The sequence below is a fragment of the Mustelus asterias genome, chromosome 22, assembly GCF_964213995.1.
Source record: "Mustelus asterias chromosome 22, sMusAst1.hap1.1, whole genome shotgun sequence".
NCBI lineage: Eukaryota > Metazoa > Chordata > Chondrichthyes > Carcharhiniformes > Triakidae > Mustelus > Mustelus asterias.
This window is the reverse complement of record NC_135822.1, coordinates 36,869,809-36,885,240: the sequence shown is the minus strand read 5'-3', so window position 1 is coordinate 36,885,240 and position 15,432 is coordinate 36,869,809. Positions and strand designations below refer to the sequence as shown.

The 15,432-nt window shown below is 41.1% G+C and overlaps 1 protein-coding gene across 3 annotated transcripts in view; it reads right to left on the bottom strand.

Moving 5' to 3' along the window:
- cep104 (centrosomal protein 104) overlaps nucleotides 1-15,432 on the bottom strand; it is a 237,202-nt gene that overhangs the window by 128,705 nt on the left and 93,065 nt on the right. For all 3 annotated transcript variants that reach the window (XR_013500551.1, XM_078239162.1, XM_078239163.1), the window contains exon 14: nucleotides 6,210-6,386. Coding sequence is in view for 2 of the 3 variants with exons in the window: in XM_078239162.1 (XP_078095288.1) it covers nucleotides 6,210-6,386 (177 nt within the window). In the remaining variant the exon portion in view is untranslated. The remainder of the gene's footprint in view (nucleotides 1-6,209; nucleotides 6,387-15,432) is intronic.

The window sequence follows — 15,432 nt, the reverse complement described above, 5'->3', positions numbered from 1 at the left end:
ATCAGAATGGCCAAAGACAAAAAAAGTTGGAATTTTTAGTGACAGGAATTGTGTAATTATAGCTTTGATGATGAGACAAATTACAGGAATGAGATAGAGAATCTGGTGAACTGGTGCGGCAACAATAATCTCTCCCTCAATGTCAACAAAACGAAGGAGATTGTCATCGACTTCAGAAAGCGTAAAGGACAACATGCCCCTGTCTACGTCAACGGGGGCAAAGTAGAAAGGGCCGAGAGCTTCAAGTTTTTAGATGTCCAGGTCACCAACAATCTGTCCTGGTCCCCCCAGTTAAGAAAGCTCACCAACGCCTCTACTTTCTCAGAAGACTAAGGAAATTTGGCATGTCAGCTACAACTCTTACCAATTTTTACAGATGCACCATAAAAAGTATTTTTTCTAGTTGTATCACAGCTTGGTATGGCTCCTGCTCTGCCCAAGACCGCAAAGAACTACAAAAGGTCGTGAAAGTAGCCCAATCCATCACACAAACCAGCCTCCCATCCATTGACTCTATCTACACTTCCTGCTGCCTCGGCAAAGCAGCTAGCATAATTAAGGACCCCATACACTCCGGACATTCTCTCTTCCACCTTCTTCCGTCGGGAAAAAGATACAAAAGATTGAGGTCACGTACCAACCGTATCAAGAACAGCTTCTTCTCTGTCAGACTTTTGAATGGACTTATCTTGCATTAAGTTGATCTTTCTCTACACCCTGGCTATGACTGTAACATTACATTCTGCACTCTCTCGTTTCCTTCTCTATGAACAGTATGTTTTGTCTGTATAGCGTGCAAGAAAATACTTTTCACTATGTTACATGTGACAATAAATCAAATCAAATCAAATCACTGTGATCTGTCGTGAAATGCAAATGCTTCTTGGCCATGCGAACAGGTGGAGTTAAGAGTTCAAGTGATAGAAACATTGCTTATTCTCATCTTTCTATTAAGCATGTTACAGCTATCAAGACTCAACACTGAGTTCAACAACTTTAGATCGTGACCTTACTCCTCCATTTAAATCCCTTTGAAAATATCAGATACATTTACTGTCTTAATACAAAAATCCTCCCTCCCTCACCAACAACTACCCCTCTCCCCACAATACCAGGCCAACTGTCTCTGCTCATAAGGTTGCTACATCTTGTTGCAATATCTACCAGCTACAGCTTAATATCCAACACATTTCCCTCTCTTTCGTTCTATGGAGTCAAATGGACTCAAAACATTAACAGTTTTCTCTCTCTACAGATTTGCTGCCTGATCGGAGTTTTTCCAGCATTCTCTGTTCTTGTTACTTTTTCTTTTGTTTCTTTTCTATTACAGTGGACCTCCTTAAGCACAAAATCACTTTTAGCATCAAAATATAACATAAGATCTATGCTTAAAAATCTGACTTTATTAAAACCCCCCAAAATGTACTTGTGCATGATATGCACCTATTCTTAATCACAGTGCAGGAGGTGGTCATCTGGCCCATCGAGTCTGCACCGACCACAATCCCACCCAGGCCCTGTTCCCCTCACCCCACATATTTGCCCTGGTAATCCCTGATATTAGAGTCAATTTAGCATGGCCAATCCACCTAACCCGCAGATTTTTGGACTGTGTGAGGAAACCAGAGCACCCAGGAGGAAACCAGAGCATCCGGAGGAAACCCGCACAGAATGTGCAAACTCCATACAGGCAATGACCAGAGGCCGGAATTGAACCCGGGTCCCCGGTGCTGCGAGACAGCAGTGCTAACTACTGCGCAACCGTGCTGCCCAAAAGCGTAACACCTGTGCTTGCACACTATCTGTAAATGCTGTGAAGTGTGGGTCATAGTTTGAGATGGCCAGTCTCATGTAGTCCATCAGATGGACATCTGTGAGACGAGTGCAATACTTGGAATTGATTTTCATCTGGGAAAAAGTCACTTCACAAGAAGTACATGGAACCCAAGTAAGCCTTCACCTTCAGTGCACACAATGTCAGGAAAGGGTACTTCTCTCAGTTTATAAGTCCCCAAAAGTATTTGTCCCTTGAACTAGCTTTCAGCTCTATGTCATTTTGCATGATGATCATTTTCATGTCAAGTCCACTGCTTTGTTTGAATGTCTGCAAAAATAGTTAGTTCTCCAATGTCCACTTGAAAAAAATAGATTCGAGACAAACAACGATTTGTTCCATCTCGTTTGTTGAATTCCTTTTCCAATTTGTTCAGGTGGTCACAGAATTTGTTTGGATCAGAGTCTTTCTGTTTGACCTATTGCTGGATTTCTCCAGATCTGGGACATGCTCAGTAATTTTGTTCTTTAACTGGGAGGACCACAGGCCCAGTTTCAGCTTGTACAGTTTCACTGCACTGGTCATGTGTGAGAAGTGTCTGTCCCTTCCTTGCAGTTCCAGGTTCAGCTCATTCAATTTTGCACTTATGTCTGTATGAAATGGTGATGCCGGTGTTGGACTGGGCTAGGCAAGATAAGGTCACATGACACCAGGTTATAGTCCAACAGGTTTATTTGAAATCACAACTTTTCAGAGCGCTGCTCCGATGCTTCACCTGACGAAGGAGCAGCAATTCGACAGCTTGTGATTTTAAATAAACCTGCTGGACTATAGCCTGGTGTTGTGTGACCTCTCGTCTTGTCTGTACGAAGATGTGAGGTGGTTAAGTTGAGGAGAAGTGCTCTGGAGATTTTTTAATCTGCTTTCTGAAATTGTCACCTTTGTTAAATCAAGAAATGAGATGTGCAGCGAGCTATCAGATAACGTGAGATTGCTATACTTGGTGTTTCTTACAGACATGAGCATTGCATAAGGAGAAGTAAACGATCCCGAAACCAATGGATCTGGCAGTCTTGCCACAACCAATCATGAATGGTTGTGGAAAATTAACTAACATGGGGTATTGGTGCCATGAACCTCTCCATCAATGACAACACGAGAGGAAAACACAAGGCCCGATCATTGGAAACCATCTTCAGCCAGAACTGCTGAGCAGATGATCAACCTCAGGAACCTCCTAAAATCCCTGGCCAAGGTCGACCAATTTAATTCACTCCACATGAGCAAGAAATCTTTATGTATTCTTGATACAACAAAGGCTATGGGCTCTGACAATATCCTGCCTCTAGTGCTGGGAAATTTAAAAAATGTTCCCTGTTCTGGTCTAAACTTTAGAAACTAGCTCTGACTTCCATACGTTTGTGTCATGAACTACTTACATACGAATCCCAAGCTCACATTTCATGTTCACAGCTTGTTCACTTGTGATTCCAAACTGTTTTAGAAACCACTGAAGCATGGTGATCATTTTATATTAAAAATCTATGTCAGTACAGCATGAATTCTAATACATTGCTATGCTGGTGCTTACACAGAAACATTTGCATTCATGTTATGAACTAGGCTTTAACAGAACCACAGAATGAGCAGAACAGGCACAAAGGACCCCACTTCAAAATGGACCATTCAAAAATTCCAAAGGAAATCAATTGCATTTTCATGCATCAGACTAGTAACCAGAAGACAATGCACAACTTATTCAAAGTTATATTGTTCTACTCTTGCTTGTTCTGAGAGACAGGTCTAGTTTCACTACATGACCACTGTGTAATTAAACTGAAGGCAGCTTCCTGATCATTGGATAGTCCTGCTTGGCTGCACACAGTTGATTTGGTATGCTACTATTCTTGCCAAATAGTTGAAGTTTCAATGCATTATGGATCAGCTAAATTCTAAACAATAATTTTTAATTGGGCATAAAATTTATAAGATACAGATTTAGGACCATGTGTACAATGGGGAAGCCTCGTCACATAAGGGTAGTTAGTGTCTTTACCTCTAGTTGCAGGACTGAATCCCACTTCAGGACTTGATGGCCATGGACGTTGCCATGGCCAGCGTGGCACGGAAGCTGATGTGGCCAAACAGGTTGATTAAGAACCTGTAAATCCTTCCGATACGTCTGTGGCGAAAGCGCAAGTGTCTTCTGGTCAACCATGCTTGATGCAGCGTGATGCCCCTAAGTTATAGCTACTGGTGACAGGCTGGCAACCTGTTGCAGAATATATAGGGAAAAGAATCTTTGTTCGAGAGAGTTCACGCAGCGAGCCTGTAAATGTATTTTTCATGATGGTAACATGTAGGTCCTTCCTCAATCAATAGAGCACAAGAAATACAAAATCTCTGACCTGAAACATTTGCAAATTTCACCGTCAGCCAAGTTAGATACACAAACAGAAGTTTAGCATATACAAGTTTGAGAACTGGTTCCAATCTTGCAGTTGTGGATCAGCTTGGAAGCACATTAATAGTGATGCCCCACCAGTATTCAGCAGTACTTTTCTACCACATAACTCTCCATTGCATTTCCAATTACTCCAACCAGAGCTAATTCATCATTTAATTTCCATTTTGATGCGTGCGTCTTCTGTTACCACTGACCCCAGTTATTTGAAGCTACTCACTTTCTCAAAATCTTCGCTCCTAATCTTTACACCTTCACTCTGATCCTCTTCCCTCGGTTCAAACTGACAAGACCATAAATTGGATCTTTGGTCCACTGATCTTCATATCCCTTTCTTCCAGTGCTTTTTTCCAGATATTCAAACATTGTCTCATCATCCCAAGACATAGCTCAAGATAATCTGCAAACATCTATGACCATGAAACTTCTTGTCTCACTTGTTCAGTTAGGACATCCATGAAAATCAGGAGAAGGAAGGGGCTCAATGCTAATCTTGCACAATCCAACTCACTCTCCCTCACACTTCTTATTTTTGTCTGGTATTCCTTGTATACGTCGCTGTACATGCTTCTCAGGTACTCCACGAATTCTAGCACATATCCATACTTCCTCACTATACACCCAGTCACAAGCATTCTCTAGATCAATGAATATAATCTTCATGCTACATTTCTCCATTACTTGTCTCAAATGGCAACAGTGGTGCTTCTTTTGGCTCGAATCTGAACTGACCTTCACAGATCTGCACTATTTTTCTCAGTCTCTGTTCCATGACTCTCTTCCATTTCTTAAAGGTATGCGGTAGTAGTTTAATCCCTTGGTCGTTTTTCGAAACACTGATGTCTGCCTTTCCTTTGAATGTTAGTACCAAAATGCTTTTTCTTCATTGCTTTGCAATTTTCACTTGAATCAAAACACAACTGATTAGCTTGTTCAGGATCTGGACTCAATACTCAGTGAGCAGGTCCATACTTGCGCTGGTATCTTATCTGAGCCTACTGCTTTGCTGTTTTTCATTCCTTTCATCGCTGTTCTGATGATCAGGGGACATGAACTTGAACTACTCAAAAATATAAATAGGCTAGATATTAGGTGGTTCTCCTTTTCCCAGACAGTGGTGAGCCTGAAATATTTTGCCAGCTTGTAGTGTGTACTGACTCTCCAGATGCCTTCAAGAAGCTAAGCTAGCTCTTGACTACAGTAAAAAAAAATTCACAACACAAAGAAAGTAGATTGATTAACAGTCAGTGCACAGCCAGTATGATCTCCTGGACTATGTTCAATCACCTAAAGGGACCAGAAAGGAATTTTCTAGTTTATTCCCCCTTTATTAATTCTGGAATTGATTTTTGCATTTTCTGAGGTTACATGACTGTGGAATGTAGGGTAGGAAATATCGAGTCATGATGCTCCAGACATCATGCGAGGCCAGATGGACCATATGGCCGTTTCCTGTCTGTGATTTTCATACATTGCATCTTCCACATCTTAACTTTTGGGACAGTCTACTTTACAAGCTTCAGGCAGGGCTTAGAACTTAATGGCAGCAAATTTATGAAAATATGTTCCAACTTCCAAATGCAACATTTCTAAACTTAAGGCAACCAACATGGCAGAGGTTAAAAATCCAAACCAAAATCTGAAAAGCTAGATGAGCACCTGCAGAGAAACGGTAAGGTTAATGTTTCATTAGCTGGGGTTGTACAACTGAAATGTTAACCTAGCCATGCTCTACACAAATGCTGGCTCAACTACTGCAGGTGTCCAGCACTCCTATTTTGAGTAACAAAGTAGTTTCTTCAAAAAATTAAATACCGATAATTGCCAAATATATTTTCATATTGACGAAACTTACAAATCTCAATTAAAATATGTTGTCTGATGGATCAAGAAATTAAAAAATGAACCAGCTAATACCACAGTGATAACTGGTTGTCTCAGATTAACCTGATGTTGCAGGTCTTCACTCACCTTCATGACATTGTCTATGGTAAAGCCGCTATTATCTGTTCCCAACTCCTTCAGCAAGCGCTCCACCAACTCAATTTGATTCACCATCAGGCGGCCTGGAACTTGTGGCTTCAAAGGCTGCATTAACTGAGGTGGGATAATGTGAAGAGGTCGAACTTCTTTCAGCAATGCCATTTCCTGTGAAGGGATAAGATTTTTTTTCAATGTTCACGATTCCATTTAATTTCTTTGTTCACTGTGAATATTGATACTCGGAAACTATGTAAAGGCAACAGAAACAATTGATATTACAACATATTGGACAGTTACAATTTTTACAATGCATTCCAACTTTAAGCCAGCCACATGCCTCCAATAAGGAGGTCAGGAGTAGGTCAGGTTTAGTTGTCTGGCACTGTCTTATGTACCTGTCAATTTATGTAACACGGCCTGATCCAGATGCAATTTTTACATCATGTCAGGGTGTTGCATTGTTATTTACAGCCATCAATTTTAGTAATGCAATTGCCAGGGTTCCTCACTTGCACAGTAGGCAAAAATACAACCCAGTGCAGCATTAAGCAAATCAGAAGATCCTATATATGACTCCAAATCTGCCCTGAAATAAATTATTCCAGTTGGTCAAAAATAAGTATGCCACAATTGCGTTTGACATCCATGGACAATGGACAAGACAAAGGAGCAGTGCTCCGAAAGCTTGAGATTTCAAATAAACCTGTTCGACTATAACCTGCGTCGCGTGACCTCTCATCTTGTCTACCCCAGTCCAACACTGGCATCTCCACATCATGGACAAGGGACGAGTATATAACCCAGGGTCTAAACTTGTGTTTGCCTACATTGCAAGTGCCTTCGTCAATCTTCCCAAGTACTGGTGGCGGGATGAGAAATTCAATGCGTCAATCTACCAAAAGAAACATGACTTCGAAAATTCAATCCATTGACCAAGGCATCTTATTAACATACAAGGCAAAATTATAGAAGAGAAGTGACCAAGAGAATGGTAGACATATATCCTTGTGTGATCAGTACAAGAGAATTGAATCAGTGGATTTAAATAGTCTGATTATACACACATGATCATACCTTTGTTACTAAAAGAAATAAAATGTAACTTATTTGATTGTCTTTATTTTATCAACGTAAATAAATTTGTTTACATCAGTGCAATAGTTTAACTGCTGTTCTGCATTATTCAGACTATTGGCTTGGAGCTTTTGAAAAGACTATTATAACACAGTATCACCTGGAACAATTATTTTTTTTAAAAATTCTGTCATGGAATGTGAACATCACTGGCAAGTCAATCATTTGTTGCTCATTCCAAATTGCTTTCGCAAAGGTGGTGGTGGGGCAGGTGAGCCACCTTTTGGACTCCTGCACTTCACCTGTAATAGCTACACCAACACTGCTGTTAGGGAGAGACTTCCAGGATTGGACCTAGCACCAGTGAAGGTGATATACATCAAAGACAGGATGGTGTGCGCTTTTGGATTGGAAATTGGAGAGAAACTTGCAGGTGGTGGTGTTTCCATGCGCCCACTGTCCTTAGCCTCCTCGATGGTAGTGGTCATGGGTTTGGAAGGTGCTCTTGAAGCAGCTTTGGTTAGTTACTGCAGTGCATCGAGCAGGTAGTAAACACTGCTGCTACTTCGCAATGGGGGTATAGAAGGTGAATATTTAACATAGAGCCTGAGGTGACAATCAAGCAGGTTGCTTAGTCCTGAATGGTATCAAGTTTCTTGAATGTTGTTGGAACTATACTCATCTAGGCAAGTGGAGAGTTTTCACCAACACACTCCTGACTTCTGCCCTTTAGGTGGTGGACAAATTTTGGGGAGTCAGAAGATTAGTTACTGCAGAACTCCCAGCCTCTGATCTGCTTTTGTAGCCACCTTATTTATGCCTAGTCCAGTTCAGTTTCTGGTCAGTGGTAAGCCCCAGGATATTGATTCTGTCCGGGGAGTTTGCATGCTCTCCCAGTGTCTGCGTGGGTTTCCTCCGGGTGCCCCAGTTTCCTCCCACAGTCCAATGGTCCTGCAGGTTAGCTGAATTGGCCATGTTAAATTGTCCCTCGGTGTCCCAAGATGCGTAGGTACAGAGTGTGTGTGCGTGCGTGCGTGCGCACGTCCAGGAACAGGGTGGGCCTGTGTGAGATGTTCTGTCAGGGCCAGCACAGACTCGATGGGCTGAGTGGCCTCCTTCTGCATTGTAGGGGTTCTATGATTCAGTACCTCATGAACACTACAGTTATAAGTGAAAATCACCATCTTGTAATGGAGGGAAGGTCAGCTGAAGGTGGTTGGATTTCAGACAACACCTTGAAGAACTCTTGTAGCAATGTCCTGGGGCTGACATGGATGGCCTTCAACAACCACATCTTCATTTGTGCTACACATGATCCAACCTGCGGTTCCCTGATTCCCAGACTTATAGAGGTCTTTGATGTAACACACTCGGTCAAATGCTTCCTTGAAGTCAAGAGCTGTCAATTTGCCCTCTCAAGTTCAGCTCTTTTACCATGCTTAGACCAAGACTATAATGAGGTCTGGAGTGGGTCTGACAGAACCTAAACTGAGCAGACAGAAGGTTATAGCTGGGTAGGAGCTTGATACCACCTTTAACACAATGAAACCTCCCAAAGTGTTCAACAGGGGAATCAGAAAGCAAAATTTGATTCTGAGCCATACATGAGATATCACATCCGATGACCAAAAAGCTTGGCCAGAGAGCAAGTTTTATGAAAGACTTGTATTTACACAGCTACCTTCACAACTGCCAAGCATCCAAAAGCATTTTACAGCCAATGTACTTTTGAAATACAGTCACTGATTTCATGCAGAAAACTGACTCTATAACACAGCAGGCAATTTGTGCATTCAAGGCTCACACAAATAGCATTATCATCATGGCCAGATAATCTGTTTTTCTGTGATGTTGATTTATAAACAGTGACCAGGACACAAGGAATAACTGCCCTGTTCTTCTCAAGCTAGTGCCATGGGGTCCAAAAAGGGCAGACAGGATCCTTGTTTAACCTCTCAGCTGAACAACCGCACCTCTGACAATGCAGCACTCTCATTACTGCACTGGTGTGCCACCCCTTATTCTGTGAAACCTTGAAGTTGTCTTGAACTCTCAGGGTGGAATTTTCCTGTCCCGCCCACCACAGGAATCATAGTGAGTGGGGACGGACCATGCAGAAGTCCTTTGACCTCAGGCTGGATTTTCCAGTCTTGGGGCGAGAAAATCCTGCCCACAATGTCTGAATCAGAGGCAAGGTAATATATTGCCATTTAATTGTCCTATTAACACATTAGGATCTCAAAAGAGAAATGGCTGGCCGAGGTTTAGGGATGGAATTTCAGAGCTTGTGGTTGAGGCAACTAGAGGCATGGTGACAAATGGTGGGAGTGATTTGATTCAGGGCTGCTCAAGTGGCCAGAATTGGTAGACCAAGACATCTTGGATAGTTTGGTTGCTGGGAGTCACTGAAGAGATAGAGGGGGATAAGGTCAAGGAGGAATTTGAAATCAAGGGTGACAATTTCAAGTCAAAGCATTGCTTAACCAGAATCCAATATAGATGAGCAAAAATGGGCTGGGATGAAGAGGACACATGCAAGTGAGGACTTGGGTAGCAGACTTCTGGATGACAAGAAAATAGAAAGTAGAGAGGCCAGCCAGGAATGCATTGGAATAGAGAAGAGGTAATAATGACATGGATGCAGGTTTCAGCAACAGATGAGCTGAGGCAGGGATGAAGTCAGGCAAGGTTGCAGAGGTGGAAAAAGGCAATTTTTAAGATGGTGGAGATATGATTGGAGACTTACCTTGGGGTCAAATGCTACACCAAGATTGCAAACAACCTGGGTTCAGTCTCAGACAGATGTCAGCGAGAAGGGTGGAGATTTTTTTAAAAATTCATTCATGGGACATGGGTGGCACTGGCTGGCCAGCATTTATTGCCCATCCCTAGTTGCCCTTGAGAAGGTGAGCCACCTTCTTGAATCGCTGCAGTCCACATGCTGTGGGTTTCCCACAATGCTGTTAGGGAGGGAATTCCAGTATTTTGACCAGTGACTGCGAAAGAACGGCAATATATTACCAAATCAGGGATGGTGACTGGCTTGGAGGGGAACTTGCAGGTGGTGTTCCCATGTATCTGCTGCCCTTGTCCTTCTAAATAGAAGTGGTCATGGGTTTGGAAGGTGCTGTCTAAGGACCTTTGGTGTATTGCTGCAATCCTACTATTGAGCGTCGGTGGCGAAGGGAGTGGATGTGGTGCCAATCAAGCGGGCTACTTTGTCCTGGATGGTGTTGAGTTTCTTGATGTTGGAGCTGCACTCATCCAGACAAGTGGGGAATATTCCATCATACTCGACTTGTGCCTTGTAGATGGTGGACAGACTTTGGGGAGTCAGGAGGTGAGTTACTCGCCGCAGTATTCCTAGCCTCTGACCTGCTCCTGCAGCCAGTGTTTATGTGGCAAGTCCAGTTGAGTTTCTGGTCAATGGTAACCCCAAGGATGTTTGTTGCATGGACTAAGGCAATGGCATTGCTCTTTACAATATTTACTCAAAGGACGAGTCTCCTCATCTATCCTGGGTGTCCAGGAAGATCAGTGGGCTCGCGGGAAATGGCATTGAGGTAGAGCTGGGTGTTACCAGAATGCATGTGGAGACTGATGTATTTTCAGATGATGTTGCCATGGGGAAGTATGTAAAAAGAAATAGGAGAGGGCGATGGAAACATCACAAGTAATAGAAATGGGACCACAGCGAATAAGAATGGAAATTAAGAAAATGCACAATGCATGTACAAAATAAAATATACATAACATAGCAAACCGAGTATACAAATTGAAGTGAAAATAAAGATGCACCTTTCAACATAGAGGAAAGCTTATGTTCATCAAATCAGAAAATCCACAGTGGATCAGATGACAAAGGGAACCCTAATTCTGCTGCATCTCAGATCAATGCCCCTCAGAAGCACTTTAGCAATTTAAAGAGAATTTGCACATTAGCACATATTACAATGAAGGGAGTTAAGCATTTTTATAAAGAATAGAATCTTGCAGCGTAATATACGTTCGAAGAGATTAAATATATTTTATTTTTGACAGCAATATTTAGATTCTATTGCATTTGTAGTGAAATAAGTCACAACAGGAAATGATCAACAACTTTTACTTGGGTTCCCCTGTATGGAACCCCACTTTATCTCCCTGCTCCAACATCAGTGTGGATGTGGGGACAGAGAAGTAGGTCACTCGTTCAATAAGGAGTCTGGGTAAATTACATAAGCCCATCAATAACCAAATTCACGCTGAATTAATTAACAGATGCAGCCAAACAAATGATTGAACTATTAAAACTGTACTTCTCCCAGTCTTGCACCTCTCCTACATCACTAAAGAACTTATCTGTTAGCCAAGTAAGGCTAGTGTGACTCATGAACACTCAATGTAATGTAAACCCAGACAGAACATAATGTGTTGAATAGGCTTTTTGATTCACTTTCTGGCGCAGATCTATGTTCCAATCATTTATTCACATCTGGGGCAAACATGAGCCAATTCATTCCAAATTAGTTGATCCAAACGAGGGTTAAGGTAATTTGGAATTACACTACCAGGTAACGTCCAATTAAAACTTCTTCCTACATAACTGTATTGGGTGGAAATTCAAATGGAAAATGCAAATTGAAGAAAGGCATCTTAGAAAGACACTTCACAATTCACTGAGGTAATGATCAGTACGGCTGTAAGAGTGCAGTCCTCAAGCTGCACATGCAGCCAGTAAAACAAAACCAGACTGTTAGTTTTATTGCAAAGCTTAATCTGTATGTAGACATTAAATCAGTTGCCAATGACTTCAGAATGAATCTCCCAGGAACGCAATTCAACAGTAAATAGATGGAATGATTGTTCCCTTGTAAACACATCTGTGAAATGCAAGGGAGCTCAAAACGTTGATGCAGTCATTCACTGCCCAGTGTTGCCAGCAGACAACAAGATGAACATTGTCAGCAACTCATGTGTTTATATAATGATCAAACAATTACAGAAATTACATCAGCCACCACCCTGCTAGAAACCATTACAACAGTTCACAAACAAGCCAACTACATACAGCCCATCTAGTCACACCCATTAGGGAACTGGCAATGCATTTCTAGGTGTCTAAATGAAAATATGGTCCGACAGAACTTCAGAGTTGCACCAGTTCAACATTGCTTTGCTGATTAAGATTCCAGTTTTATATTGTACTTAAGTATTCTATTACTGGTGAGAAAATTAACAAATTCTGCTAGAACATACAATTTCAATGTTCGCATCTTGCACTACTTAAAAAACTTATTTTTAACAATTGTCTGGATGCTTTGTTTTTTCAGAAAGAAACATTCTTGCGAAACAGGTTTCATTTAAAAACCTCACTGGTTGTCCTGAAGTGACCATGGTGTGCTTCTTACCATGGACTGCAGCAGTCGGTGGTACCCCCATGGTTATCCGAAGAGACAGAAACTGTAAGGATTGAGAATACTTAAGTAAATTTGGACAAGTTTCTGCAATGCATTTTACATATTTCATGACAGTCTGCCAGTGGAGGACAACGTTGAAATCCCCTCATCCAAAGCACATTCAGTGCCCGTGCTTCTCCCATGAGTGTTGTCCCACATGGAGGAAATGAATGTTAGTTGAGGATTGTGATGGGTGATCAGCCAGGTGTGTCGGACTACGTTTGACCTGAGTTTGTTTGTCACAGTAAAAGATTTGAAATACGAAAGATATTTAGTGCTACTAATTGCCTATATTTACAAATTAATTGGCACTACAGTTTTCTCATTATTGATATATTGTTTGTGAGGCTGCTTTCGTATTGCTGATCAACTATCTATTGGACAAAAGTATTCACATTTTATTAAAGTCCAAACATAAAAATTGTGAAACAGATTCTATGAGTTGGGACTTTTGTTTAGCAATACAGGACCTCGAGAAGGTCATTTAGTTTCTTGAGCCTCAACCAACATTCAATTAAATCAAAGCTGATCGATACCTTATCTCAGTTTACCCACTGATAACTCAATCTCCCTTACTAACAATAATAACAAGAGCTGAAGAGGCAAAGTGAGAGTGACTGCCCTTGACATCAAGCAGCACTTGGCCAGGTGCGGCAAAGAGTCCAAGCAAAACTCAAAGTTGGAATCAGGGAAAAACTCTCCACCAGTTGGAGCCATACCTGGCACAAAGAAAGATGGTTTTTTTTATTATTATTCATTTGCAGAATGTGCCCACCCCTAATTTCAGAGGAAAATGGGTATTAGCATTAGAGCACTTTGTAGAGTCCTGACAACAGAATGCCAACATGTAACGAACAAGTTAAATCTATTCAATCACAGGAAGAAACTTCATTGTTCCAGGAAGAGATTTTGTTACAACACTTCAATTTATAATAGTATTAAATAAGTTATCACTTCCAACAAGTCAGATTACCTCAGCTATTTCCATGGTCTAACTGATGTTTCATCTGGGTAGTTAGCTATTTATTTATTAATTGAACAGGATAACAAATAAGAAAAAGGGATCTGGATACTGCAATAAGCTAGACTAATACAAACTTTCTCAACATTGGCCAAGGCAATAAACTGGCTTTCATTATTTATTGTTATGAGCAAAACATACAGTAGAAAAACATGACAGCTTATGTTCAACCGCAAAAACAATAAATACTGCACAATTAAATCAGACAATAAAAATAAATTGATATTTCTACTCACTAGAATCACATCACAATGATAAAGCAATGTCACAATGCAATTGTTTTCTAATTACAGAAATGGAAAAACATTTAAAATGTTTTTCTGCTAAAAACCTGTTCTAAATAATGGATTAAGTCATTGCTGAATAGTTAACACAACAGCTAGCCGAAAGAGAGGAAAAACAGAGTTTGTTACACCAGTGAATCTGTGAGCTCTTGGCTAGAGCTTGTTCTATTGTAATATAGGAGTACAATTGCTCAACTTCATTTCCGAAATAACTAATTTATTTTGTTGCAGTTGCGTCCTTTATGACCCCTTTGCTTATTGGTTACCCATTCTCATTAATAAATGATCAGCCAACTGTGGAGATTAAATGTTACCTGGATCAGGAAAGTAATCTGCTGTGCTTAAAATAACTTATTCATAAGCCTCAGTGGTAAATATACCACAAAACAGAGCCAAAACTTAACACTGAACAACGGATTTTCAGTCATAAGCCATATAGCCGAGGTATCAAACCTGTAGCCAAAACAGCCAACATTCTTCCCTACTCGCTTCCAAAAGGTTCAACAAATCTATCCAGTTAGTGGAACTCGAGGCCTAAAATGGTTGCACAGATAAAAACTTTTCAAAATTTTGAAGTACTTGGATATGCACTTGAAGTGCCATAGTCAACAAAGCTATAGTCCAAAAGCAAGAAAGCAGGATTAGGTTAGATGGCTTGTCAGCAGGCCTGGACATGAATAGCCTCTTTCCGTGCTGTAAACTTCTATAATCTAGTAGCGCAGTCCTGCATACAGGTACAAGGAAATCCTATTTGCTTATTTAACATATCTTAAACCAGGACTGCACTCAAGTACTATGATCAGCCTCAACCTCTTCTTAACTTTGGGAAAGTAAAACATTTGCTCAATTTCCTGCTCCTGAGCATTTAATTGGATACCTGCATTGGAAACATGCATGTTTGTACATAAACCAAACACATAATTGGGCATGGCTGTGATATTGTCTGCGGTCAAATATCGCTGGATGCTCACAAATTATCATTTCGGTAAACTTCTGGAAAGCAACGTCTCACTCTTCTACAAAGAGTCAATGCTTTCAGGAAAGGAGGCAGAGGTATTTGCATGGGGGGGGGGGGGGGGAGAAGGGAGGGCAAATGGAGAAGAGAAATCTATATATGAAAAATAGCCCTGTAAAGCACAATCCAATCCTCAAATTCAAATTACCACCCCTCTCTCACATCTTATGTTCCTCCCCTGAAATTGTTGATGGATGGAGTAAAATTCCACAGACATCTGCTTTCTGCTATCTCATCCGAGGAATTAATGTGCTTGTCTAGTCAGAAGTCCGACAAGTCTTCAACCATTGAGACATCATAGCCTAACTCTAACTTGACATCACAAGCAGAGACATGATGATTTATAGTTACTTTGCATTTGTCTTCATGGAAGATACAG